The sequence below is a fragment of the Podarcis gaigeae genome (assembly GCF_964106915.1).
Source record: "Podarcis gaigeae genome assembly, chromosome: 13".
Classification (NCBI taxonomy): domain Eukaryota; kingdom Metazoa; phylum Chordata; class Lepidosauria; order Squamata; family Lacertidae; genus Podarcis; species Podarcis gaigeae.
Genome location: NC_139689.1, coordinates 19,095,211 through 19,119,534, shown reverse-complemented (window position 1 = coordinate 19,119,534; position 24,324 = coordinate 19,095,211). Strand labels below are relative to the sequence as shown.

The 24,324-nt window shown below is 46.9% G+C and overlaps 3 protein-coding genes across 5 annotated transcripts; all 3 read left to right on the top strand.

Moving 5' to 3' along the window:
- Positions 1 to 939: 939 nt before the first annotated feature.
- On the top strand, positions 940 to 16,647 carry TMC4 (transmembrane channel like 4). Of its 3 annotated transcripts, none has more exons than XM_083707787.1 (16): positions 940 to 1,151; positions 2,222 to 2,456; positions 3,326 to 3,474; positions 3,575 to 3,736; positions 4,706 to 4,791; positions 4,880 to 5,025; positions 5,120 to 5,267; positions 7,053 to 7,226; positions 8,371 to 8,534; positions 9,297 to 9,423; positions 9,760 to 9,857; positions 11,947 to 12,133; positions 12,318 to 12,448; positions 13,748 to 13,903; positions 14,456 to 14,534; positions 15,875 to 16,647. In XM_083707787.1, the coding sequence occupies exons 1-16, from the start codon at positions 1,103 to 1,105 to the stop codon at positions 15,926 to 15,928; spliced, it is 2,145 nt and encodes a 714-aa protein (XP_083563913.1). In that variant the 5' UTR covers positions 940 to 1,102; the 3' UTR covers positions 15,929 to 16,647. The 3 variants fall into 3 exon arrangements, with proteins under 3 accessions (XP_083563913.1, XP_083563914.1, XP_083563915.1); XM_083707788.1 differs by lacking the exon at positions 940 to 1,151 and adding an exon at positions 1,673 to 1,778; XM_083707789.1 differs by lacking the exons at positions 940 to 1,151; positions 2,222 to 2,456 and adding an exon at positions 2,797 to 2,926 and having other exon boundaries at positions 3,328 to 3,474.
- Positions 16,648 to 18,039: 1,392 nt separating this feature from the next.
- LENG1 (leukocyte receptor cluster member 1) lies at positions 18,040 to 23,883 on the top strand. The gene is made up of 4 exons (XM_083707801.1): positions 18,040 to 18,259; positions 20,903 to 21,076; positions 21,838 to 22,091; positions 23,102 to 23,883. The coding sequence occupies exons 1-4, from the start codon at positions 18,128 to 18,130 to the stop codon at positions 23,313 to 23,315; spliced, it is 774 nt and encodes a 257-aa protein (XP_083563927.1). The 5' UTR covers positions 18,040 to 18,127; the 3' UTR covers positions 23,316 to 23,883.
- SPOUT1 (SPOUT domain containing methyltransferase 1) lies at positions 18,335 to 19,654 on the top strand. The gene is given in 5 exon segments (XM_083707800.1): positions 18,335 to 18,516; positions 18,518 to 18,600; positions 18,602 to 18,882; positions 18,885 to 18,994; positions 18,997 to 19,654. Coding segments are annotated over 5 exon segments (1,032 nt in total). The 5' UTR covers positions 18,335 to 18,474; the 3' UTR covers positions 19,513 to 19,654.
- Positions 23,884 to 24,324: the final 441 nt, after the last annotated feature.

The window sequence follows — 24,324 nt, the reverse complement described above, 5'->3', positions numbered from 1 at the left end:
GCTTCAGGTTACATACGCTTCGGGTTACAGACTCTGCTAACCCAGAAATAGTACCTCGGGTTAAGAAATTTGCTTCAGGTTGAGAACAGAAATCGTGCAGCGGCGGCACAGCGGCAGCAGGAGGCCCCATTAGCTAAAGTGGTGCTTCAGGTTAAGTACAGTTTCAGGTTCAGTACGGACCTCTGGAACAAATTAAGTACTTCACCCGAGGCACCACTGTATACACCAGGGGTCTGCAACCCGCGGCTCCGGAGCCGCATGTGGCTCTTTTACACCTTTGCCGCGGCTCCGGGGCGGATACTAGCGAGGGGAGGAGGCGCATTGTGCGCCCCGACACTCCCCACTGTGGCGGGCGCTGTACTGGCTGTGACGTCGCATGGGGGCGGTGCCTGCGTTACCTGCCCGCCCGCCCGCCCGCCCGCTACATTGTAAGGGGCATGTACGCTGGTCACTGTTTTGAAGGGGAGTGAAGAACACACACACACAAAAAGGTAACTTGTTAATTTAACGTTTATTTCTATGAGGAGGAGTAATTCTGAGGGGTCAAACAAAGAAATAATAAAAAAGTGACAAAAAAGTTATTTTTATGACGAGTTTTGCGGCTCCCAGTTTTTTTTCTTCGGAAACAGGTCCAAGTGGCTCTTTTTGTCTTAAAGGTTGCAGACCCCTGGTATACACACTCAAGTGCGTCATGTGTGAATGTGACAAAACAGCAAACAGATGTATTACAAACACATGTTTGTCAACTTCCTGTGGAGTGGTACACCCAGGTTTGAGACTGCATAGCACCTCAAACATCCTGATTTCTATTTTGATCAAAAATTTTTAAAAAGTGTTTCCAAAGGGTCAACATACACACACTATTCCAGAGGCAATTATACCACTTTTAAAAGGTCTTGTGGTAAAGATAAACATCTCTGCCACTGCTACTGCTTCTAGGCTTCAGGTCTGTTGCCAAGTTACTGCCTTTGTTCATGGGACAAGCTATCCAGAGAAATCATTAATCCATGCCCAGCCTTGTCTTAGTTCCTTGTTCCTTGTTCCTTCTGCTGGCAAGAGTAAAGTGCACTGAACAGAAACAAGAGAAATACAACCTGCAGCCATGGGCGATAGCCAGGAAAGCAGTTATGAGAGGAGAGAATACAAAGCAGGTACGTGGTGGGCTTTCCCCCCTATAGATTGCTGCTTTGATCTGGGACTGACTGGTCACAAAAATCCTCTAGCTTTTGAAATCTGTTGTTATTCTACCACTGTTGCCGCCTGATCTGGAAGCATTGTGTGCTTCTGCAAACGGAATCCTGGAGGGGGTTGGAATGCGATTTAATTAAAAGCGTATCTGAAAGTGGGAGAATGGAATCAGCTTCCATTTGCAGGGCCACTTAAAAAAAAAAGACTTCTGAGGAAAACTCAGCAGCAGTTGGGGAACCTCTGGTTCACTATGATCGACTTCAGGGAGGGGGTGGTATAAACATATCAGGCCCTCTTAAGGAGAGATGCTGTGGAACTTGACAACAAGCATATAGATAGAATCTGGGACCTTCTGGTGAAGGGGCATGTAATGGTAATAATAACAGCCCCCAGAGCTACAATATCCAGAGTGGTTTAACAATCCTCCTTCACAGGAGAACCGGGAACTGTAGCCATGGGAGGGGAATAAGGAGATCTCTGAACAATTCTCAGCACCCTTAACAGTTCCCAGAATTCTTTGGGGAAGCCATGACTGTTTAAAGTGGTGCCATCATGTTTTAAATGTATGGTGTCAGTGTGGCCTAGAAGGGGTCAGCAAACTTTTTCAGTAGGGGGCCGGTCCACTGTCCCTCAGACCTTGTGGGGGGCCGGACTATATTTTTTGGGGGGCGGGATGAATGAATTCCTATGCCCCACAAATAACCCAGAGATGCATTTTAAATAAAAGCACACATTCTGCTCATGTAAAAACACCAGGCAGGCCCCACAAATAACCCAGAGATGCATTTTAAATAAAAGGAGACATTCTACTCATGTAAAAACACGCTGATTCCCAGGCCGTCCACGGGCCAGATTTAGCAGGCGATTGGGCCCGATCTGGCCCCCGGGCCTTAGTTTGCCTACCCATGGCCTAGATAGTATGTTGGCTTTTTCTATATGCATGCATTGATATCTAGTGCAGGGTGCATTGAAAATAGGCTGCTGCTTCCTGAGCCATGAATGCCTCCTGTCTTATTCTGCTTCCTCTCTCCAGGGTCCAGCTGGGGTCGCCATGGCCCGCCATCTCTCTATCTCCAGCTGCCAAGCAACCAGACACTGCGTTTCCGTGGCAACAAGGCAGCGGCCTGGGGAGCCGCTTGGGAGGGGGTATCTGAACCTGAGGTTGACCCTCAGGAACTTGTCCCAGAATTTGTAGGAGGGGAGGAAGAGGAAGACAGCAAGCCACTGAAAGAGCTGCCCCTCTGCCTTGAGGAGAAACGGAAGCTCAGGTAGTGCCAGGACTCCTGGGTCCTTGAGAAGGGGGTGAGGACTGATACTCAGAAAACCCAAGGTGCTGAAGGCTTGGGCAACCTGTGGCCCAAGGGCACATGCAACCCTCAGCTTAATTTAATGTAGATGTTGACTTTACCTGCATACACACAGTAACATTTAAAGCACATTCCCCTCCCCAAATAATCATGGGAACTGTAGTCTACCCCCTCACAGAGCTACAATTCCCAGCACCCTGAATATCAAATGGGGGTGACAGAAAAAGAGGGAGAGAAAAAGGAGATGACCCTGCCCACCTGTGGTTCTCACCAAAATATTTTGGTGGCCCTTCCCCACCACCTGTATACAGCCCCTGACAGGAAAAGAAGACACCAGGTTTTCCAAACATTCTCATGGGGTAGAGAAAAGGGAAGCAAGAACATCTGGGAAAGAGAATAAGTGTTTGATGAATTTCTTCTAAAAGACAGATGTGCCCAGTTGTGGGGGGGACACAGGTTGCAAGGGGAGGGGTGTGTCTTGACTGGAGGGTGCTGCACAGCAACTAACGCTTAATCTATAGGTCACAGCCGCATCCATTTGAAGCACACAGCTTTCTTCAAATAACTGCGAACTGCACTTTGTTCACCGGGAAATGTTGGGAAGTGCTCTGTGGAGGAAGCTACAGTTCCCAGGGTCCTTTAGGAGATTCCATTTGCTGTGTGGATGTGGCCTCCGTGACACATATGTGTGGAAAATTAATTAAGGTGTAGAGAAGCGTTTTATAGCATTTTGAGATATGGTGCTGTATTAGTTCGTATCAACGCTCTGAGGTGCCCAATAAGCCACCTGGGCTCTTTTCCTCCTCCCTGATCCTCCACCCCTTTTCAAGAGTTCTGCAGGAGCAAGCGGCCAGCAGGCTGAGTGGTTGGGAGCTCTGGCATGTGTGGAAGCGAAGGACGCTCCGGCGTGTGAGGAGCCAAGCGAGCTCAGTGGTCACCTATGGGGAGATGTGGAGGAGCACGCTTCGTCACATTGGAGGTATGGGGAAGGGGCTCTTAAACGTTTAGTGGTGAGGGGGACAGAGTAGGACATGTTTTGTGTTTCATGGGCTCTGACTTGTCATCTTCTCTCCGCACAGGCCAGTTTGGAACAGGGATCCAGTCCTACTTTAACTTTCTCCGTTTTTTGGTCTTGATGAATTTTGTTGCCTCCCTGTTGGTGGCGGGGTTTGTGATTGCTCCGAATGCGGCCTTTGAAGCCTTGTCGCTCAATCGGACAAGTCACCAGAACAGCAGTTTAGGTAAGCCATTGAGTAAGGAGAGATCCTGATTAAAGTAAGGAGTTATTTAAGTCTTCAGCAGGAGATGGACTTCCAAGGTTTATTGAGGCATGACATTTCTCTTTGAACAGGACTCCTGTGCCTTGGACAGCTGTGTAGGAGGCAGAAGTTAAACAGGTGTAGCTTCTCCATCACAGCATTTCTGTGGTGTGTGACCTGGTGTATTTCTAAGCCTGTCATGTAGGCATTAAAAGCTTGTCAAAAAAAATAGATGACACCCCACTGGGAAGGGGAATGGAGCTAAGAGGGTTGAATCACGGACTCCAGGAACCAGTTCTGTAGAAGGGAAGAAAACTGATTTAATTAGAAAAGGTGTACCACAAACTCAGATATTTTGGTCCTGGTCTTGTTATTTTCTTTTTGAGCCCCTAGGCAGGAATGCGTTATGCTGCACTCAAATAAAACAACTCACCCTTCAAACTCTGTAAGAAAGAGACCTTGTTTTTGCATTCAAAAATATATTATGCAAACACTAATTATGTTTCCACATAGTTACCTTGTTCTCCATTATTTATTGAGTTTTTCTGATTTAGATCTGAACTAATGGAAGCAGACATCTGTTGTGTGTGCATGTGTTAAGGTGATGACATAGAGGAAAAGGAGTAGTAGGAAAGTATGGAAACATCTCTGTGACACTAAGGGCTAGGCACATATTTCTAAAAGTTTGAAGTTGAGCTTCTCCAGATCCTCCGTCCCCAGGAATATATGCGAGATATTGCACTTATCTACCAAATCCACAGAACGTACAGCCCTATTCTTAAAGCAGATCAAAGTATCTCCCTTTCCACCCTATTGGATCCCAGGACTCTTGGGTTCACCAAGAGATTAACAGGGTCTAACAGGCTAGAGAGCAATAGGCTTCAGGACTCCTTGATTCTGTGGGAATGGGAATGGAACAGGGACAATGATCTCTTCTCTCTTCCCTTTCAGTGAATGAAGCTTGTCTGGCTTACAACCCCACACCCAGAGGCTTGGTCAGCTTCTTTTCCTACGTAATGGACCTTCTGTCAGGCAAGGTGAGAGGCTGTATCCCCAAGAAGAAACTGTGGAAGGCTGCAGCAGTGACCCATTTTCAGACTTGGTGTTCATTTCTCTCCCTGACAGAGTTTCATGGAGCTCACCTACCTCTTCTACGGCTACTACCAAAATTCAGCTGTCGATTTTGTCGGCTTCTCATACAACTGCCCTCTGGCGTATGTACTGACTGCACTCTTCTACCTCCACTTCTCCTTGATGTGGATTGTACGGAGGTGAGGGCAACTTCAAGTCATCTTCCACACACCCCAGACAGAACTACAGCTCCAGGAATCACCTTCTTCTTTCTCTCCTACCCACCTTCTGTAGATCAGTCTATTGCCTCAAACGTAGCCTGGTTAGTGAAGATGCTTCCCTCGGATCCTACAGCAACAAAGTCTTTGCCGGCTGGGATTTTGGCCTGGTGGAGCGCAAGGCGGCGCAATTAAAGCACAACAGTATTCGCTACGAACTGCGGGTAAGACAAAGCAGGCAAGCCAGAAAAAGAGCCCAAGGCGTGCTAGTTGGCACTTAGGATTTGATTTCAGGGGTCTAGTACAAGGTCTACTCATGGCCTCAGGCAATGATGTAGACAAGGATGGGGAACTGAATCTGGCCATCAGGATAGATCAGGCATAGGCAAACTCAGCCCTCCAAATGTTTTGGGACAACAACTCCCATCGTCCCTAGCTAACAGGACCAGTGGTCAGGGATGATGGGAGTTGTAGTCCCAAACCATCTGGAGGGCCGAGTTTGCCTATGCCTGGGATAGATCATTATCTCCTCCACCCACTGTGGACCAAATTTGACACGTGAGCAGCAGCACCCATCTGTCAGTCACCTGACATCACCGTGATGTCACACATGATGTCAGACATAGGGCAAGTAGGCGTGGCTTGTCTGAAACGGCCTGGTGGGCCAAATGGGGAACCTGGTGGGCTTAATTAGGCCAGTGGGCCAGATTTTATCCTCCTTTGGCTTAGATCCTCCCTCAGATGCTTTGCTGCAGCCCTAACAGGAGAAAACCCAAAGCTCATCTCCCAGAATTCCCACATCACACATAGCTTGATCCTATCTCTTCCTAATTCCAGTGACAAACTATTCTCTGCCTGCTACCCGCAGCTAGAGATTTGTCACCTTTCCTGAAGTCTACTTCAGGGTACCTGTGCCACCACCTCTGTTTTGTTGGATTCCAACTCCTGTCTGCCCTAGCCAGCATGAACAGTGGCCAGGGCTGGCAGGAACTGGGGTCCAATGACATCTGGAGGGCCAAAGGCTCCTAATTCCTGGTCTAATGGGTGCCTCCCCAGACAACTGGAGAGAGATTCCTCCCAGAGTCACTCGAGCTGATGAAACATCAACTGTTCCCTCTGGGGTTATTTGCCTAACAGAGTTGATAAGTAGCCGCCAACTTTGTTAGGCAAAATAAGCCCAGTACTAGTGTAATTTGGTCACTAAAAATGGCAGCTAGGGTTACTATCTCCCACCCCACATCCCCTCAAGCTCCAGTGCTTTTCAGCAGCTCTGTCAAGAGGGTGAAATTCAACAGGTGCAGTTTTCTACCCAGTTCTCCTTTGCATGCTGCATACTATGCTTGTTGAAATTTCTGCCTAGCTTGCTGTTGTTTAAAAGCTACCAGAGCTTTACCAAAAAGGTGGCAACGTTAAGTACAAAACAAAAATATTCCTTCCTTGGTATGAGTTCTTGGTATGAGCTTTCGTGTGCATGCACACTTCTTCAGATACCTGAAGAAGTGTGCATGCACACGAAAGCTCATACCAAGAACTAACTTAGTTGGTCTTTAAGGTGCTACTGGAAGGAATTTTTTTTGTTTTGACTATGGCAGACCAACACGGCTACCTATCTGTAACGTTAAGTACATTTGCCTTCTTAACTCCCCATCGAAGCACTGCTTTTTAACAGTTGAATGGCAGGCAGAAATTCAATAGAGGCATCTATCTTCTTCATCTGCATCTGGCTTTGTTGGATTTCAGCCTGCTTTTTTCCCCTGTGCTGCAGGGTGGGACAGCTGAAAGATGCTAATTGCATTTCAGCTTTTGACAAGACTTGCAAGCAACACAGAGAACAAACGCTTTGATGACTTTTTTTCTTTTTTGTCCCTGGAGTTAACTAATATCCAGAACAAATGAAGATTTGGATAGCAACAATCTCACAGGAGATGCACACTGCTTATCCCTGCCCCACCCAACACCCTAGGGTGCTCACCTCTTTCTCTTTCTCACCTCTTCCTCCCCATTTCCAGATGGATCTAGAAGAGGAGGCAGTTCGCAGGCGCCAGGCAGAGATGACCACGGCACAGCGCAGCAGGCTCTATGTCTTCCGGGGGGTGCTTAATATTCTGGTTGTGGGTCTGCTAGGAGGATCTTTCTACTGCATCTACCTGGCAGCGACATATTCCCAGTCACTTCTGGGAGGGGTAAGGAAACGGCTCTCACTTCACACGCAGGAGGCAGTGACGGTCACTAACCTGGATGCCTCTAAAAGATGATTAAGCAAATTAATGGAGGAGAGGCTATTGATGGCTGTTAGCCATTATTGCCATGTTTGTCGCCATGTCAGAAGCAGAAATGCTTCTGGATACTCATTGCTTTAAACCATAGGCAGGAAGACACTCTTGTGCTCAAATCCTGCTTGGTACTTTCCCATGGGCTACTGTGAGAACAAGATGCTGGACTAGGTGGGCCATTGAACTGGTCAAGCAGACTCTTCTTATGTTCTTAAGCTGAGGCATGTGGGTGATATTCCTGGGTTGACTCAACACCATAGCTGTCAACTTACAGATTTGAAAATAAGGGACCAGCAGCCTCAAAAATAAGGGACCAGCAGCCAAAATAAGGGATTTTCCAGGCACAGATATGTTCAATTTCTGAGCCCCTCTGAGCCAAAGGCAGAAAGCCTAGCCAGCAGCCAAACGAAGCCTCAAGCGGTGGTTCCCACAGCGCAGCAACCCGGCAAAGGGGATGCAGCAAAGAACACCACCGTCCCCTCTCTGCTGGGAAGCGCTGAGCAAAGACGAGTCCCCAGGCAATGTGGCCGGGCACAAGTCATGCAAGCTCCACCCCCCAGTTGTTCTTAGGCTCCTTATTGGGTGAGCAACACAGCCAAGCAACACAGTTGGAGCCTGCCTCCTCCCTGACCGGCAGGGAGGGAGAGGAGCTGCTTCCTTTGAAACACTGTAAATTTAAGGGACATCATCAATAAGGGACAGCAGCGGGACATGGCGCTGGGATAAGGGAGTTTCCAGAATAGCTCCCGGTTGACAGCTATTCTCAACACTAGCCTTCCCATTGTCTACATGAACAGTCCAAGTACTGGCGGGGGGGTGGGGTGGACTGAGATTCTGCTTGCAATGGCTCTGTGTCTTTAACAGCTGCACAGCAGGCAGAAATTCAGCCAGCATAGCTTTGCCCATCGGTGCCTCACCACCTGCCTGCTGAAGTTCTGCATGTATGAAGCCCGGTTTCTCATTCTCCGGGAAGGCAGATACAAACCTTGCTCCATTTCTCACTGCAGCCTTCTTGCCCCCAGATTAACCTCTCTCTTTCTCTCTCGTTCTGCAGACAGACTCCCAAGTCAAAGGCCAATTTGTCCTGGAGCTTCTGGTGGCTTATCTCCCGTCAGTTGTCATCACAGCTGCCAACCTCATTGTCCCAATGATCTTTGAGATCATTGTTCAGCTAGAAAAATACCCGCTCAGCTTCCAAATCAAAATCACGCTTCTCAGGTACAGGAAGTGCTGAGTCCTTGGGAGTGCCTGGGACACACCGGCCTCCTCTTGCAGAGGCACCTGTAGCTTCCACCTCTGAGTGACGGACAGGACTGGATTGAGCATCATGCTACGCAGGCTATAGGGTGGGAGCCAAGGCCATCAGTTCCCCTTAGTGAACAGTAGGGAGCTTGTCTGGATCACAGTAGCCCCTGAATTATTTTCAGCTCTTCTGAATCATAGCCAGGGCCAGATTAACAATCACGCTAAGTACCGGTAAATCGCAGAATGGGTGCCATTTACAATGTTTCTGTGAGATCTCCATTGTCAGCCATTGCTTCCTGCAGTTCCTGAATTCTCTTTGCAGGAACTATACCATCATAGCCCAGGGATCATGCCTGGCTAGTGAAGTCAGGCACTAGTTGAGGGCTGGGTTGGCTTCAGGGGCCTGAGACTAGGCCCTGAGTGGGGCAGACGGTCAGTTCATGCTCTCATTTTGCATCAGGCTCATTCAGGCTGCAGGCAGCAAGGGCCAACAGAGCTGGAACATAACAAAATTGCATCATACTGTGAGTCTGACCATGGGTCCATCTAGCTCAGTGCTGTCTACACAGACTGGCAGCAGCTCTCCAGGGTTTCTGATGGAACTCTTGTAGCTTTACCTAGATTTGCCAGGGACTTGAACTTTAGAAGACCAGGAGCAGGCCATCTCTCCCTCACCCACCCACCATTTTCCATGGTCAGTTGGCAAACCTACATATCAATCTTTCTGTCTGATAGGAGCGTCTTCCTCCGTCTTGCAAGCCTGGTGGTTCTTCTCATTTCTCTCTGGAGCCAGATCACCTGTGGTGGAGATCCACAGAACTCTGAGTGTCAGAAATGTGGCTATAACAATCATCTCCATCCGGTGAGGTTAGAGGGAGACAAGAGGTTTGGAGCCAAGACTCCTGGGTTCTCTGGGTGGAGAATGAGTGGGCTAGAAATCGTGATGCCTTAGTTCCCTAAGAGGAGCTAGAATTCAGCTGGCAGCTGCAAGAGGTGGTCCTTCCCTTGCGGGGTCAGAATTTTGTCCAGCGGGGTAGGGATAAGGAACCATGACATGAAAGTTTAGGTGGCTTAAAGAAAGGGCTGTTCTCAACTATGATTCCTCAATTATATGGGAGAGAAATTGTGGGGCAGAGGGGAAATGGATAGTTATAAAATAAAATAAAAATATTGAAGTGTTTTTCCCCTGTCCTTCCAGTGCTGGGAGACCTCTGTGGGGCAGGAAATGTACCGGCTGATGATCTTTGACTTGCTTGTCATGCTGCTTGTCATGCTGTTTGTGGAGTTTCCAAGAAAGTAAGTGTTTGATACCCCCCCCCCCATGTTAGGTTTACTTGCTTTCTTAAATCCCACCCTTTGACTAGAGTCCTCAAAATGACTCCCAATGTTTATAAAATACAATTGACACACCATGGACCATATGCTAAAAAAACCCCTACAACCAGCCCCAATGGAACAAGTACTTCCCCATCTGATGTGCTTTCCCACAGAGCATTGGTATAATAACATGGCCAGCATTAAATCACTTGGTTTGGAGATTTGTTTAATTTGGTGTTGGGGCTTATAGCTTATAGCTTTTGTGTTTTTCCTTCCTTCCTATTATGTGTTTAGTTTGGCCTGCCAGCTAAGAACAGATTGTTTCCACACCAAGAATTCCCATACTGTCTATTATTCCCTCACTTGAATCCAGTGGATTCACTCTGTGGAATCAAGTCAACTTTGCTGCCCTCTGACTGTATTCCACTGCTTTTGTGTTGTTCTCCTGTCTTTCTTCAAACCTGCTTTCTCTGCCTTTCTTTCATTTAAAAGGCAGTTACAGCACCAACCTGTTCTATGTCGACTAACAAAATGCTATTGAAGTTCTAAAGGGTTACTGTGGCTTTAAGTAGCAACTTCCTCCTTGCCCCCCCCTTTCCTATTCAGCATGGTAATAACATTGCCCGATGACAGCTTTTTAATTGCTTCCTAATTATAAGGGGAGAAGTGGGGGAGCTTCCATTACTGATTTCCCCTCATTATTATTTTCTTTTCATGTTTAAATTATGAGATAGAGCTCTGTTGAAATAAAACTAGCAATAATAAAGTCTGCTACATCCCTAGACAGGAGTCAGAATGCACCATCAGACTTGATGTCATCCCGGTGTTTGTGTCATGTAATAAATTACTTTGGCTGCAGTCCTATGCCCTTACTGGGAGTAAGCCCTGCAGAACTCAGATGGACTTGTCTTTTGAACACATGTGTTTAGGATGGTGTGGTTTTCCACACAGAATAATTAAAATACAAACAATAATGTTTGTTTGTTTTTGTTTCTTTTCCCCGCTCCCCACATTTGTTATGCTGATGTTTAGGTCCTTCTATCCCACACTAACCTCATTCACTCAGGCTCCGAAAATCTGAAGCAAGAAAGGCTCAAAAACAATTATAGTATTTTGTGTGAAAATGGTGTTTTCCTAGCATGCATCCCTGCCTCAGCTCCTGTGCCCACCAGTGCTGTTTAAAACTTGCATACATTTCAGAATAATTAGCATACTATATAATAAAACCATTCCCCACCACCACCCTTGGGAAGATGCAAGCCTAGCTGAATGCACAGCAACCAAGGGTGCCAACTTGAATAAAATATTTGGGAGGCTCACCTAGCTTAATCGATCACAATACTCTCTGTGCGTGCATCATTTGAATGGCAGTGCCCATCAACTTTGCGGGAGCTCAGCCCTCAAATGTTTTTTTAGGGTGCTCAGGGGGAACTTGGTTCCTAGGAGTTGGCTCCTATGATAGCAATAGAGTCCTGGGCACCAGTGGTGTAGCAGGTAGGATGTTCTACCTGCTAGGTAGACCCAGGAAGACCTAGATTCCTATCCTACCATGGCCATGAATCTCAGTGGCCTTGGGCCAATCACACGGGTTGTTGTCTTCATCTTAAGTTCTACTCAAGAGTAGGTCCACGGAAATGAATTAAGTTATTCATGCTCATTAGTTTCAAGGGGTCTCCTCTGAGTAGGACTAACACTGGATACAGCCCTTTCCCAGTTTTCTTCAACCTTAGGTTCCCAAATATTGCTAGACTTCAACTGCTGTCATCCCTGACCATGGGCTATACTTACTGTGGATGATGGGTGTTGTTGTCCAACAACATCTGAGAGACCCAAGATTGAAGAACACTGAGACTTAGCCAGACCTACTTCACAGGGTTGCAGCAAGAATAAAAGGAGGTGTGGGGTGGACCATTATTTGTCATTTTGAGCTTCCCGGATGAAATCTGTAGTATAAATGGAATGAATGACTGGAGGAACAGAAGAGCATGTATTTGTGGCTGGGCTGCAGGTGTCAGATGCTGCCTGTGGGATCCATGCCTGCCTTCAGCTTCTTTTCTTTGCCTTCTAGGTTGCTGGTGACTGCCTTCCCTACCTGCCGCTTGCTGAAATTCTGGGGGCAGCAGGAGTTTGTGGTGCCTGGCAATGTCCTGGACCTGGTGTATGGGCAGACCCTGTGCTGGACGGGGGTTCTTTTCTGCCCCCTGCTGCCTGTACTCAATACCATCAAGTATATTTTAGTCTTCTACTTGAAAAAGGTGACCCTCATTTAAAAGTTATGAATGTTCTCTGGCTATGAACTGGGCAACCTTAGTTGCAAAGGATTCTGGGACATGTTCTAAGTGGCACACTTAGTTCAGTGCGCCATCTGGCCAGGCCTTCAGGGATCACAGCGGGAGGGTCTCCCGAGCTCTTTTACATTTTCTTCCCTCTTCCTTCCAGCTAACCCTCTATGCCAATTGTCGTCCGGCCGAACGGACGTTTCGTGCCTCCAGCTCCAACTTCTTCTTCCTGTTGGTTTTGCTTTTGGGTCTGGCTATTTCCTGTGTCCCTGCCCTCTACAGCATGTTTGTGTGAGTATAAATGCACCCCCTCTGAACCCAACCGCCTCCCAATATCTGTAATACAACCATTTGCAGCTACGAATGTTGTTCGCTGCTGGCACATCTTGTGTCTTAAATCTGACTGTGGGGACTTAATGTGCTCCTTTGTGCAAAACTGCTTGCCCCCGCCTCTAAAAAGGGAAACCCAGAAGGGCTGGCCAAAGTATAGTGAAAAACCAACACTATGTGGCTTACAAGATATACACATGGGCAGTCAATGACCAAGCTCCTTGCAATGAAGGACATGATGACAGAATTAGAGAATTAAGAGCCTAAATGGCTGGCTGGTCTATAAAGAATGGGGGGCTAAGTAGAGAGTTTGGAAACCATTAACGCTGTTGGTTTGGTATGGTCTGCAGCTCAGTGGTGGAGAATGTGCTCATCACACAGAAGGTCTGAGGTCCAATCCCTGGAACCACTAATTTAAAAATTATTTTGCGATGGGAAGAACTCTGTTCATCTAAAGCAGGGGGTGAAGAACCTGTTGCCCTCCAGTTGTTCTTGAACTACAACTCCCAGCAGCCCCAGCAAAGTTAGCCAAAGGCCAGCAATGATGGTATTGTTGTCCTGTACTATCTGGAAGGCCAAATGTTCTCCACACCTGATCTTGGACAGCTGGTGTCAGTCTGAGTAGGCAATTCTGAGCTAGAAAGACAAAAATGGCCCAGCTCTGTAAAAGGCAATTTCAGGCTGCTCCCTCATCTGAGTGAGAGAAGTAGCTGAGCAAGGATCCCTTTGCTGTTAGATCTGAAGTTTCCCATTCCCCCCCCCCCCCAAGATCTTGTTATGGGTTTGGAGGGTCAGTATGGATGATACCCATGGGGTCCTTTCAAATCTTATGTCTGTGGTCTTAGAATCTATGAGAGGGAACCTGCTGAATCAGTCAGATTAGTCTCTTTGTTAAAGGCCTTGGCTGGACAGTTAAGTAGTGCAATTTGCATAGGATAATAGAATCATAGAGCTGGAAGGGACCCCGGGGGGTCATCTAGTCCAACCCCTGCAATGCAGGAATCTCAAGTAGATCATACATGACAGATGGCCATCCAGCCTACCCAAAGAGGAGACAAATGAGTGAGCCTTTTCCAACCTCACCTTGCTGGAGGTCGTCATTATCCTTGTAGCTGTTTCAACAGACAACTGGCCCTGCAGAAGCTGGCAATATTTTCATGGTAGCTTTTGATGCTTTTCATTTGTGTTAACCTTGAAGTTGCCCTTCACACCTGCCGCTGCCAATTCTTCCTCTTTATCCCTGCTCTCTCTCTTCTCCAGTTTGCCTCCTTCAAAGGCCTGTGGTCCATTCCGGGGGGAGCCCACTATGTGGAACACTGTCAGCAGTGCTATCTCTGAGTTACCCCGCACTGCCCGGGACTTCTTTGGATATGTGGGCTCCATAGCATTTGCTGTGCCCTTGTTCCTGCTATTGAGGTGAGAAGGAGCTGGGTATCGGAGTGGGATGCTAGTGTGGTAAGGTTCAGGTATGGATTTGAGGAGTAAAAGAGAGAGGTCTTCTGAGTCCAGAGTCCATCTTGTGGAATGGAAAACACTGATTTATTCAAATTCTTTTTATCCCATTGTTAAGGTGCAAAAGACACTCAGCATGGCAGTTTACAATGATCACTAGTAAGATGGCCCCTCTCCTCAAGTTTACAATCTAAAGAGCACAGCACAAAAGGAAATAAAAAGTGGGAGGGAGGAGGAAAACAAACAAACACAGGTGCTAGTTTTAAGTTACAAAGTTCTTTGGGGTTCTTTTACTGTGTGGGGAAGCAAGCTCTCTATGGTTGCTCCTTCTCTGGTTGATCTCCTCCTTGTTATTCTTCTTTTGGGGATATGGAGGGAGCAGCCTCACAGCGCAATGGTCCCCTGATGGCAGAGACCATTGTGTGCTGTCTTTCACCTGTATAGTCTCAGGGGAACTGCAGTGCCATTGGCACCTGTCTCCTCTCATCTGTCTTTTTTCTTTTTAAACCTTCCTAGCATCCTCATGTTCTTCCTCAAGGCACTGGCTGACTCCTACAGCTCTGTGGTCAAAGGCCTTAAATGGCAGCTCCGTTTGGTAAGTGGTTCCTAACAGGTTGGGATAGCCAGTGTGATGCCGCTCAGGTGGTTTGGACTGCAACTCCCACCTTCCCCATCCAGCATGGTCAATGGTGAGGGATGATGGGAGTTGTAGTCCAACAATATCTGGAGGATCCCACATTGTCCACATCTGACAAGGGTCACAGTTAAAGAATGGGTGGGTAGTGCAATCCACTCTCAATCAATTTTCTTCCATATAGCCAAAGGCCTTTACAATGGACGACAGAGAATAAAAGGAAACTTTCATCTAAAATCATAAAATGTAACCTGTAGCAGTTTACAGCATCAAAAGAAATTTACAACATAAAAATTTAAGATTGGAGTGCATTCACATAGCTGGAACGGAGCTTCTTGGCTGCCAGTGCAAATTTGGCTACCTGGTGTGTAATATATAGATGTTTATCTGCTATGAGTTCCACTGTCACTTCCTGTGCGGATCGACCTGGAAGCCAATTAAGAATTGGCGATATAAATTTTCCTCCAGGTGTTGTATACAAGGGGCAAATCCAGCGTTGACAGGTTCAAATTGGCAGACTCAGAGGAGGAAGAGATTAACAGTGTGGTGCACACATTGATAAATGTTTTGGAAACTGAGATAATTTCCTCTCTGTTAATTCTGTTATCAGTGGCCACCAAAAAAGTTCAGCGGGAGAGATTCAGTCTTTGGCTTCGTTGATAGTAGGGTTGGGAATACAACGGCCACTTAAGCATCAGTCAAAGAGAAGACACTGCTTTGCATAAAGTCTACACATGCATAGATCAGAGGTGAAAAATATCTGTCAAATGCAGCCCTTCAAGCCTCTCTCTGGTCCTCAAGTCTCTTCCCCAGGCCACCGCACACACTTACCCTGGCTTTTGACACTTGAGGTGTATGCTTTTAGGACTCAACTTACTATCTTCTGCCAGTATCAAGAGGAAACCTCTGCTGCCAGCCACAATAACCAGTGTGATGCAAGAATAATCTAACTTGCTATTCAGCAGTTTCTTTAAAGATATCCCATCACTATCCTGGTTGTGTGTTTGGGGGCGAGGGAGAGATAGGGGAGAGAGAGAAAAATTGTGGTAAGTGAACTCCATCCAAAATGGGGGGGGGGGGGAGGAAACCTAGTAGCATCCTCTTACCGCCATTTCCAAAGTTGAGGGAGGAATTTTATTTCTTCTCCCTCTTAGAAGAAAGGCAGATTTTGTTTTTTATTAAAAAGGAAGATCAAATGCTGAAAAATGTTAGTGATTATATGGGCTCCTTCACTCAGTGCAGTATAGGGGAGATGGTGAGATAAATGCCATTGTTTTTAATTCTCTCTTTCTGTCCCTCAGGAGGGTCAGGACAAACTTTTCCTGGTAAAACAGATCTCTGAGCTGAGCCAGTGAAGCAAATGGATGCATAATGAGAGATCTCTTTTTCTCATCAGAAAGAATGTTAGGATATCACTGATTTTGGCAGTATTGATTCTGCAGATTCCATCAGCTCTGTTCTTCCATGCTGGATCCCCTGGCTTTTTCACCACTCTTCATAGACAGGACTCTGACCAATTTTGCTCTACGACAAATGTATTGTTATGTTTTATGGGTGCCAGAATGGTCTCATGTACACAGATCCTTGACCCAGCTTTGAAGTGAAATGCTGCTAGATATGTAACTGACACAAGAAACAAACACCTGTTGGGAATTAGACTTCAGTGCTGCAATGAACCAGAGAACCATAGCTCAGTGGTAGATGCAAAATATCTGAGGTTCAATCCCTTGCATCTCTGGGTAGGACTGGGGAAGAGCCTGGTCTTAAAACCTGGAAAGCAACTGCCAGACGGTGTAGGCAATACTGGGTAGATGGATCAATGGTGTGATCTTGCCTTAAATCCAGGAAATAGGGTTGCCATATTTCAAGCAGTGAAAATTTGGACAGAAAAGTTTTCAAAGTTGTTGGACATAGGGCAACCCTACCTGAAAAGCTACTAACTTGGAGTCTGACTTGGAAGAAGGCAGCTTCCTGTGTTCCTAATATCTAAAAAAAATGTGCCCCCCCTTGGAACAGTGTTTCGTTATATGTAAATGTTATGCATATTCAATAAAATTTCATGCTGATTTCTTAATTGGGTGACAGCCTACTAAGAAAGGAGACTTTGCACATTAGTTCAGGAAGAGTTGGGACATTTTGAAGTTTATTTGTTTACCATTATGTAGTTGTTATGAGTTCACCTGTGTTTTCTTAATGTATTTGATGAATGGTGAGTGGCTTTGGAGTACTGGTGCTGAGGACACAACTGTGGCTGAAGTAGGGGAACTACCAGCTTGGTAGGTGCACCCACCCTGTGGAACGGCCTCTCATCAGATATCAAAGAGTTAAAAAAAATATGCATTTTGTAGACATCTGAAAGCAGCCGTATTTCTGGAAGTTTTTAATGTTTGATGTTTGGTTTTGCCCAACTTGGGGCAAAATCCCAGAGCAGCTGGGGTAGCCGAGTCAGATGGGCAGAGTATTAGAAATACATTACGCCTCCTACAACTAAACAGGGCCTCACATGTAATTGATGGATTCAAGTACAGTATAACACATAACTGAAAACATTTCAAAAAGTATAACTTTATGCAATGTATGTTGAGGCAAGAGAGAAATGACTGTTTCGAATATATATACTGTACTGATTTTCCCAGTAGTGATGTATGGAAGTGAGAGCTGGACCATAAAGAAGGCTGATCGCCGAAGAATTGATGCTTTTGAATTATGGTGCTGGAGGAGACTCTTGAGAGTCCCATGCACTGCAAGAAGATCAAATTCATCCATTCTTAAGGAAATCAGCCCTGAGTGCTCAATGGAAGGACAGATCCTGAAGCTGAGGCTCCAGTACTTTGGCCACCTCATGAGAAGAGAAGACTCCCTGGAAAAGACCTCGATGTTGAGAAAGATGGAGGGCACAAGGAGAAGGGGATGACAGAGGACGAGATGGTTGGATAGTGTTCTTGAAGCTACCAGCATGAGTTTGACCAAACTGCGGGAGGCAGTGGAAGACAGGAGTGACTGGCGTGCTCTGGTTCATGGGGTCACGAAGAGTCGGACACGACTAAACGACTAAACAACAACAAAAACTACAGAGAATAAGCGGTAGTCGGTTTATGGCGGAGACCAAAACGGGGGTCATTTTCCGTTTCTGATGTAATGTGGGCACATGTGCAATAGAAGCTATTATTGGAAGAAGACTAACCGGAGGTAACAATGTGTCGCAAGAACCACGCACCTCACGGGAAATCGGGGGCTTGATTTAGATGCAGTGACACAGAGCCTAATAAATTCTCAGGCGAACGTGTGTGACTCTGCACCAATCAAGCCGCGGAACGAAAGGAGCACGAGCCAATCAGAACAAAGTACGAACTCAACATTCCGTCAGATTGTAAGAGGGGCGCGAGGGGCACGTACAGAGATGACGCAAGGGGCACGTACAGAGACAGCGCGGGCAACAAAAGCGGAGGGCGGGGCTAGACTGCCCCAATCGGAGAATAGACTGACACCGGAAACGGAAACGAAACTGGGAGGGAGGAGGGCGGAAGCTTCGGAAAGAAACCGCAAGAGCCAAGATGAACATTCTTCCCAAGAAGTCATGGCACGTGAGGAACAAAGACAACGTAGCCAAGGTGCGGCGGGACGAGGCGGAGGCCGAAGCGCAGAGGCAGAAGAAGGAGGCCCGAGCGCTACTTGCTGAACAGGAGGTACGTTGTCGCCAAGGCGCATGCGCGAAATTTTGCGCGTGCGCAGTTTTCTAGTCTGCGCGCCGTCTTCATTGCGCATGCGCGTGCTTTAGGCCAATACTCTGCCAGTTAAAATTGATGTAAAAAGGCAAACATATGAGGATGGTGGTTGGGCGAGTGGAACATGGCGGAGAAAAGCCAGGCGAAGCGCTTAAAGGGAGGGAGAAGTTAGGACAATGGACTGGCGCAAATGGAAGCAGGAAAAGAAGAAGGAGAAGGAAGAAATGGAAGGAGCTGAAGTTGTTGAGGAAACTGGAGAAGAAGATGATGCAGGAAGTGGCAGAGAAACAGAAAGAGGAGGCAAAGCCCATTGAGAAATAAAGGACCCCACTACACAGTCAGCATCGCCCTTCCAGGCTCCATTCTCAGCAACGCCCAGTCGGCAGAGTTGCGGACTTACCTTGCCGGGCAGATTGCCAGGGCCTGCGTCATCTTCTGCGTGGACGAGATTGTGGTGTTTGATGAGCAAGGGGAGGATTCAAAGACGATGGAAGGTGAATTTGAAGGGAGCAAGAAGAGAGATCAGGCCTGTGTGCAGCTGGCCCAGATTCTGCAGTGCCTGGAATGTCCCCAATACCTTAGGAAGTCTTTTTCCCCAAACACCAGGACCTCCAGTTTGCAGGGCTCTTAAACCTCTTAAACAGCCCCCACCACGTGTGGATAGGTGAGGAATCAGAGTATCGGGAAGGAGTGCTTTTGTCACCAAGCTTGGCCGGGGATCCTTTGTGAACTGTGGAATGCAAAAAGAGGTACAGATTGATAAGCAGCTGGAGGCAGGCCTTCGTGTTACAGTGCGTCTCAACCCGCAGCAAAATCCAGAAGGGTGTGGTCATTTCATCACACCAGCCTCGAACTGCTTCTGGGGTTACCGTGTCCGCTTGGCATCCTGTCTGAGTGTTGTGTTTGCTGAGTCCCCGTATAGAGAAGGCTACAGTCTCTCCATTGGAACCTCTGAGCGAGGGACCTCTGTGGACCAGGCAACACTGCCTCCTTTCAGACATGCTTTGATAGTTTTCAGAGGCTTGCAAGGCCTGGAGGCAAGCGTGGACCTGAACCTGGAGGTCACAGATCTAAGCACCTTGTTTGACTTTTATTTGAATATCTGTCCAGGGAAGGGCAGCTGCATCATCAGGACTGAGGAAGCAATTCTCATCTCTCTGTCGGTGCTGAGACCTCATATCAACGAAGCAGTGAAGAAAGGCAGTGGCCTCTGAATAGAAGCAGAAACTCAAGCATCCAACACAGGCAGACCATCATCAATCTTTACCTCTTCCATCCAACTTAAGACCGAAATGTGAAGCTGGACCATCTTCTCTCTCTGTTGGGAGGTCAGGAAACTCACCTCCCTGTTGCCACTGGATGATTTGAGAGTGGAACAGGTTGGAGCATCCAGACACAAATAGAGGGGGAAAGGGGGAAGGACTTTGAGACTAGCTCAGCTGCCACTTCTCAGAATCATCAAACTTGGGAAACAGTGAAGACCTAAGTGTGGCAATTGACTGGTGGTTGATGCCCTCTAGCCCAAATGCAATCTGTTGCAACCACATTCGTGTTTAACACAGGAGCAACAACTTCATCCACAAAATTAAGACTGCTATACCTACAGTTTAAGAAGAAACGTATCAAGTGTGTGACCTAATGTGATAATATTCCAGTAGTATCTTGATCAATGAAATGGCCAAACCTTTTTAGGTGTAAACCAGTGGTTCCCAAAGTGGGCAATACTGCCCACTGGTGGAGGGCAGTGCAATTACTTAGCAGAGCAAAAAGGACTATCAGGTGTTAAAAAGCTGGTATCACTGGATCAAGTTAATCAATTTTGTTGAATTAAATTAAATAGTTTTAATTGGGGGGGGGAGGCAAACATATAAAAGTCAAGTATAATGAAGCACCTGAATTCATACACACTATTTCCAAAACTTGCTATATTAAATAGTTAACCACCAGTTACCATTGCTGTGAATGTCACTGCTTAATCCTGTATACATTTGAGCACGGAACAAAAGTGTTCCAGACATAAGATACCTCTTGCATTTCATAAAATATTATATATATTTTTCTATACCCAGGAGTGTGTACATATATGCTACTCTGCCAACTATGGATAACATTTCATACATCAGATTTAACGGGCCGTAGTCCACAGAAACGTGTGTCACAATAAACCTGATAGTCTTAAAATGCCACAAGAATTTGTGTTGCTGCTTTTGTGTTCGTATTGTATATATACCATGTTGCTGCTTTTTTTGTTTATAACACTTGCTCTTGACTTCTGTCCACCCAGTTCTTTGTGAAAATACATGAGTTTAAAAGTGGTGGGCTTAGTGGTTCCCCAGTACATGCACACACTTAACATTTTTGCTTTGTCCCAGTCTTATTCTATCGTAACTCCTGTATCCAGTAATAGAATAGATTTATTGTTAATTTGACTGCAAAGTGACTATCTTGCAATGAGCCACAGGCTTTTAGAGAATAATGTAAGAGACTGGGAAGGAAAGGGCAGGTTGGCTGTCGTAGCAGAGAAATATGCCACAGCAAGGTAACTATGCAGGCAGGGAGGGCAGGGAGTTGCACCGTGGGCAAATTCTTCTCCTTTGATCCTAGGCCCGGACTGAATTCCTACGCAAGAAAGCACGCCTGTCAGCTCCAGGAGGTGATGACAGCAGCTCGGACATCCTCGCTTTAGGCTCAGAAAGGCCCTCACGCCATCTAAATCTCTTTCAAGAGTTGGAAGAAAGTGGCAACAAAGAATATGAGGAGGAGAAGAGGCAAGAGAAGGTAATGGGAGGAGGGGAGCTTGTTGTGGAGGCTTCCTTTTCACCAGCTGCAAACTTGGTGGTCTAAAGGGCTCCAACCCAGCCAGGGTGCAACATGAACTCCTTTGCCCCACTTGCAGAAAATAACTCTGGCAGAGTTGGTGTGGGGTGGTTTGGGTTCTTGCTACCCTCTGGCTGTGCAAGGGCAAAATGTGGAGGGCTAGTAGCATAAATATTCAGGGGTTTCTTTATCTGGCAAAGAAGTTTATTTTTGGGGTATCTGTTCCCACGTGCCTGTCATATATATATAGCCCTGGTTTGCCATGTCCTTTGTGCTCAATGTGCTCACCCTTCCAGAAAATATAGGCTTCTAGCTTCCATCCTTTTGGGTTAGCCTTCATTGTAATCTGTTACTGCCTGGTGAATACTCACTGGAAGGAAAAGAATATACTGCAGTGAGGGCCAGTGAATGGTTTGGGAGCATCCAATGCTGTAACATTGTTGAAGCTAAGTGGATAGAGTAGTATCTGGGTTGGGGATAGCCAATACAATCCCCTCCATATGTTGTTGGGACTCCAACTCCCATCAGCCTTAGCATGGCCAATGGTCGGGGATGATGGGAGTTATAGTCAAGCAGCACCTTTGGCTTCCCCAATATAGATGGTCTGTATTTTGTTAAAGGGGGGATAGGGATGTAAGTTGAGAGCCCATGGAGCAGTCTCGCACTGGCAGCATTAACAGTGCTTCGACTAACACTGCTTTGGGTTATTTCACTCCTCCCAGGAGCGTCGGGAAAAAGCTCTGGGTATCCTCACGTACTTGGGCCAGAGTTCAGCAGAGGCCCAGACAAGTCGTCCCTGGTACCAGGAGCTGCCAGAACGCAGTGAGGCCATCGCCAAAGATGAGAAGCTGAAAGGGAAGTTGGATCCCCTGGCTGAGATGGAAAGGCACTTGCGGAAGAAGAAGGGATCCCACAAGAAAGATGGGAAGAAAGACAAGCGGGAGCAAAAAGGAAGCGGAGGAACTCTGGCTTTCAGGTGCATTCCTTTAGCAGCCTAGGACACTGCTGCTCCTTCCTGCTGGCTGAGGCCGGACGCCCCAGACAACAAACACCCACCCTTAGGAGGTGCGGGGGAGGGAAGCCACACATGTGGGAAATGCAAGGTGTGCATTTCAGGTAGCACTTCCCATCTGTAGGTGGCTGCTCTGAAAAGAGGAAAATGCTCTTTTGTATAAAGGGGAGGTTTACAGAGCAGCAGTTACAGCCAGGTCTTAAGAAATAGGTCAGTGAGTGTGAGGGGTGGTTTTCCTGTTTTTGTGCTGCTTCAAAGAATCCAACTCTCAGAGATAAAAGACTTAACAGTAATTTGTCAAAGTAATAAAACTGACTCCTGCTCTGTTGCAGAGTGGGATATTGGCCCTGGAAAGGTGGTGGAGGGGGACTGGAAGTTCAGCCTTTAAGTATTGCCCCCTACTGGTCATGCAGTGCCCTGTTGTCAGGTGTTGAACGGAGAATATAGGGCAGGTGTTGGGAACCTTTGGCCTGACAGATGTTGCTGAACCTCAGTCCTACCCCTAAGTTTGCGTCCCCTCTCCTACATTTTATTGGCAATAGCTTCTGTTGCCTCCCAAAACAGCAGGACAAGAGCACAAAACAAAGGATTCCTGTAGGCAGGATGGTGAGGATTACAGACATTTGCAGGGTCCCATCTACACTTCCGTTTTTAACGCAGGCAAGCGGAACCTCAGCACCAGGCGTAAACTCAGCCTTCTGGGGCTCTGTTTGGCTCTTGAGACTTTCCAGGCTGCATCCCTCTCACCAGCTTCGTTTTGCACCCTTAAACGCTGATATTTTTTGCTGCCTCAGATGGAGGATAGAGGAGGATATGTAAGTGTAAAGAAGCTGGTCTACTGTTTTTCATAAATTTCATATTTTTTGCTTTTGTCTCTGGGCCTGCCTTCCACTAGAATGCCCTCTGCCAATAAAGCCTCTGGGCTGAAAAGGGTTCCCCACTCCTCTTCTTAAACCCTTTTGTTTCCATTTCAGGCCTGCCCCTTCCTCGGCATCGTCGTCATTGGAGCAACTGCGCCAGGAGAGGTTGCGCCGCGAGAAGGCAGAGCGAGCTCGTGCTGAGAGCCTTCTAGCCCAAAGGGCAGGCACCCTCCCACCCCAGGAGGAGGAAACGGATGAAAGAAAACGGGGCTACAACTCTCAGTTTAACCCGCAACTGGCAAGAAAGAGGGTCTGGGAACCACAGTGAGGTGTCGTGCAAGCGTGATATTACCAGACACTGCAATGAGACAATAGCAGTAGCAATGCTGTCAGGGAAAGCATGTTATCCTGCGGTATCAAGAGAGGAATGCTGTCAGAATCAATTTTCCTCAAGAGGAATATGCATAATTTTCTTCTTGCTCGATGCAACGTATTATTTATTGAATTCATACCCTGGCCTGGGGCGTGGACACGTTCTGGTCAATGTACAGTCATCAGGATTAGGCTGAGGAAGACTTTTGCATGTGGGCTTCAGTAATACGCTCACCTTATCACTATCGTTTTCTAGATTAGGGCTAGGCAGAGGCTGCTCCACCAGCTATGCAATCAATCAGTTGCCTGCCTTGGGACCGTTATGTACGATGGCAGTTGGATAACAAGTTCTGCCTATTTTCACCCCCGCCCCCTTCCAAGACCTCACCTCTCCCTATTCATCTTCGTTTTCCTCAAGGAAATTGGTATAGGCCAAAGCCTGTCAGTATCTATTGTGCAGGATATGTGTCAGTATCTACTGTGTCTTGAAATGGATTCTGGGCAATAAAGGACGCAGAACATCTGGTGCTTTGTGTTCATGAGTCTCCATAGGAAGTAGTAGCAGTGTCATCCTTCCACCAAAACGGCTCAAGGACCTGGAGGCAGTAACAAGAACATCCCTCTGTAGGGGAAGACATCTGCACGCATGCTAAAGTTCGTGACAAAAAAGGCATGGAAATAAGCTTCCATCCATTTTTTAAAAAATTAGTCTCTACTTTTGTATATGTGTAAACGTGTGGCCTAGGCAATGCAGGCCAAAGTCTCAGTTAGAAGCCTGAATAAGCACTGGAATAGAAGCACCAACTGTGAAGGGGGAACATTAGAAAAACCCTCAAGTCAGGGTAGCTGCCAGACTGGCCAGGGCTGCTGTGAGTTGTAATTCAACACCTGGAGACAGCACTGTTTGCTGCTGAACTCTAGTAGGGGAAGCTAATTTCAATGTACACATAAATCTACAATTCCCT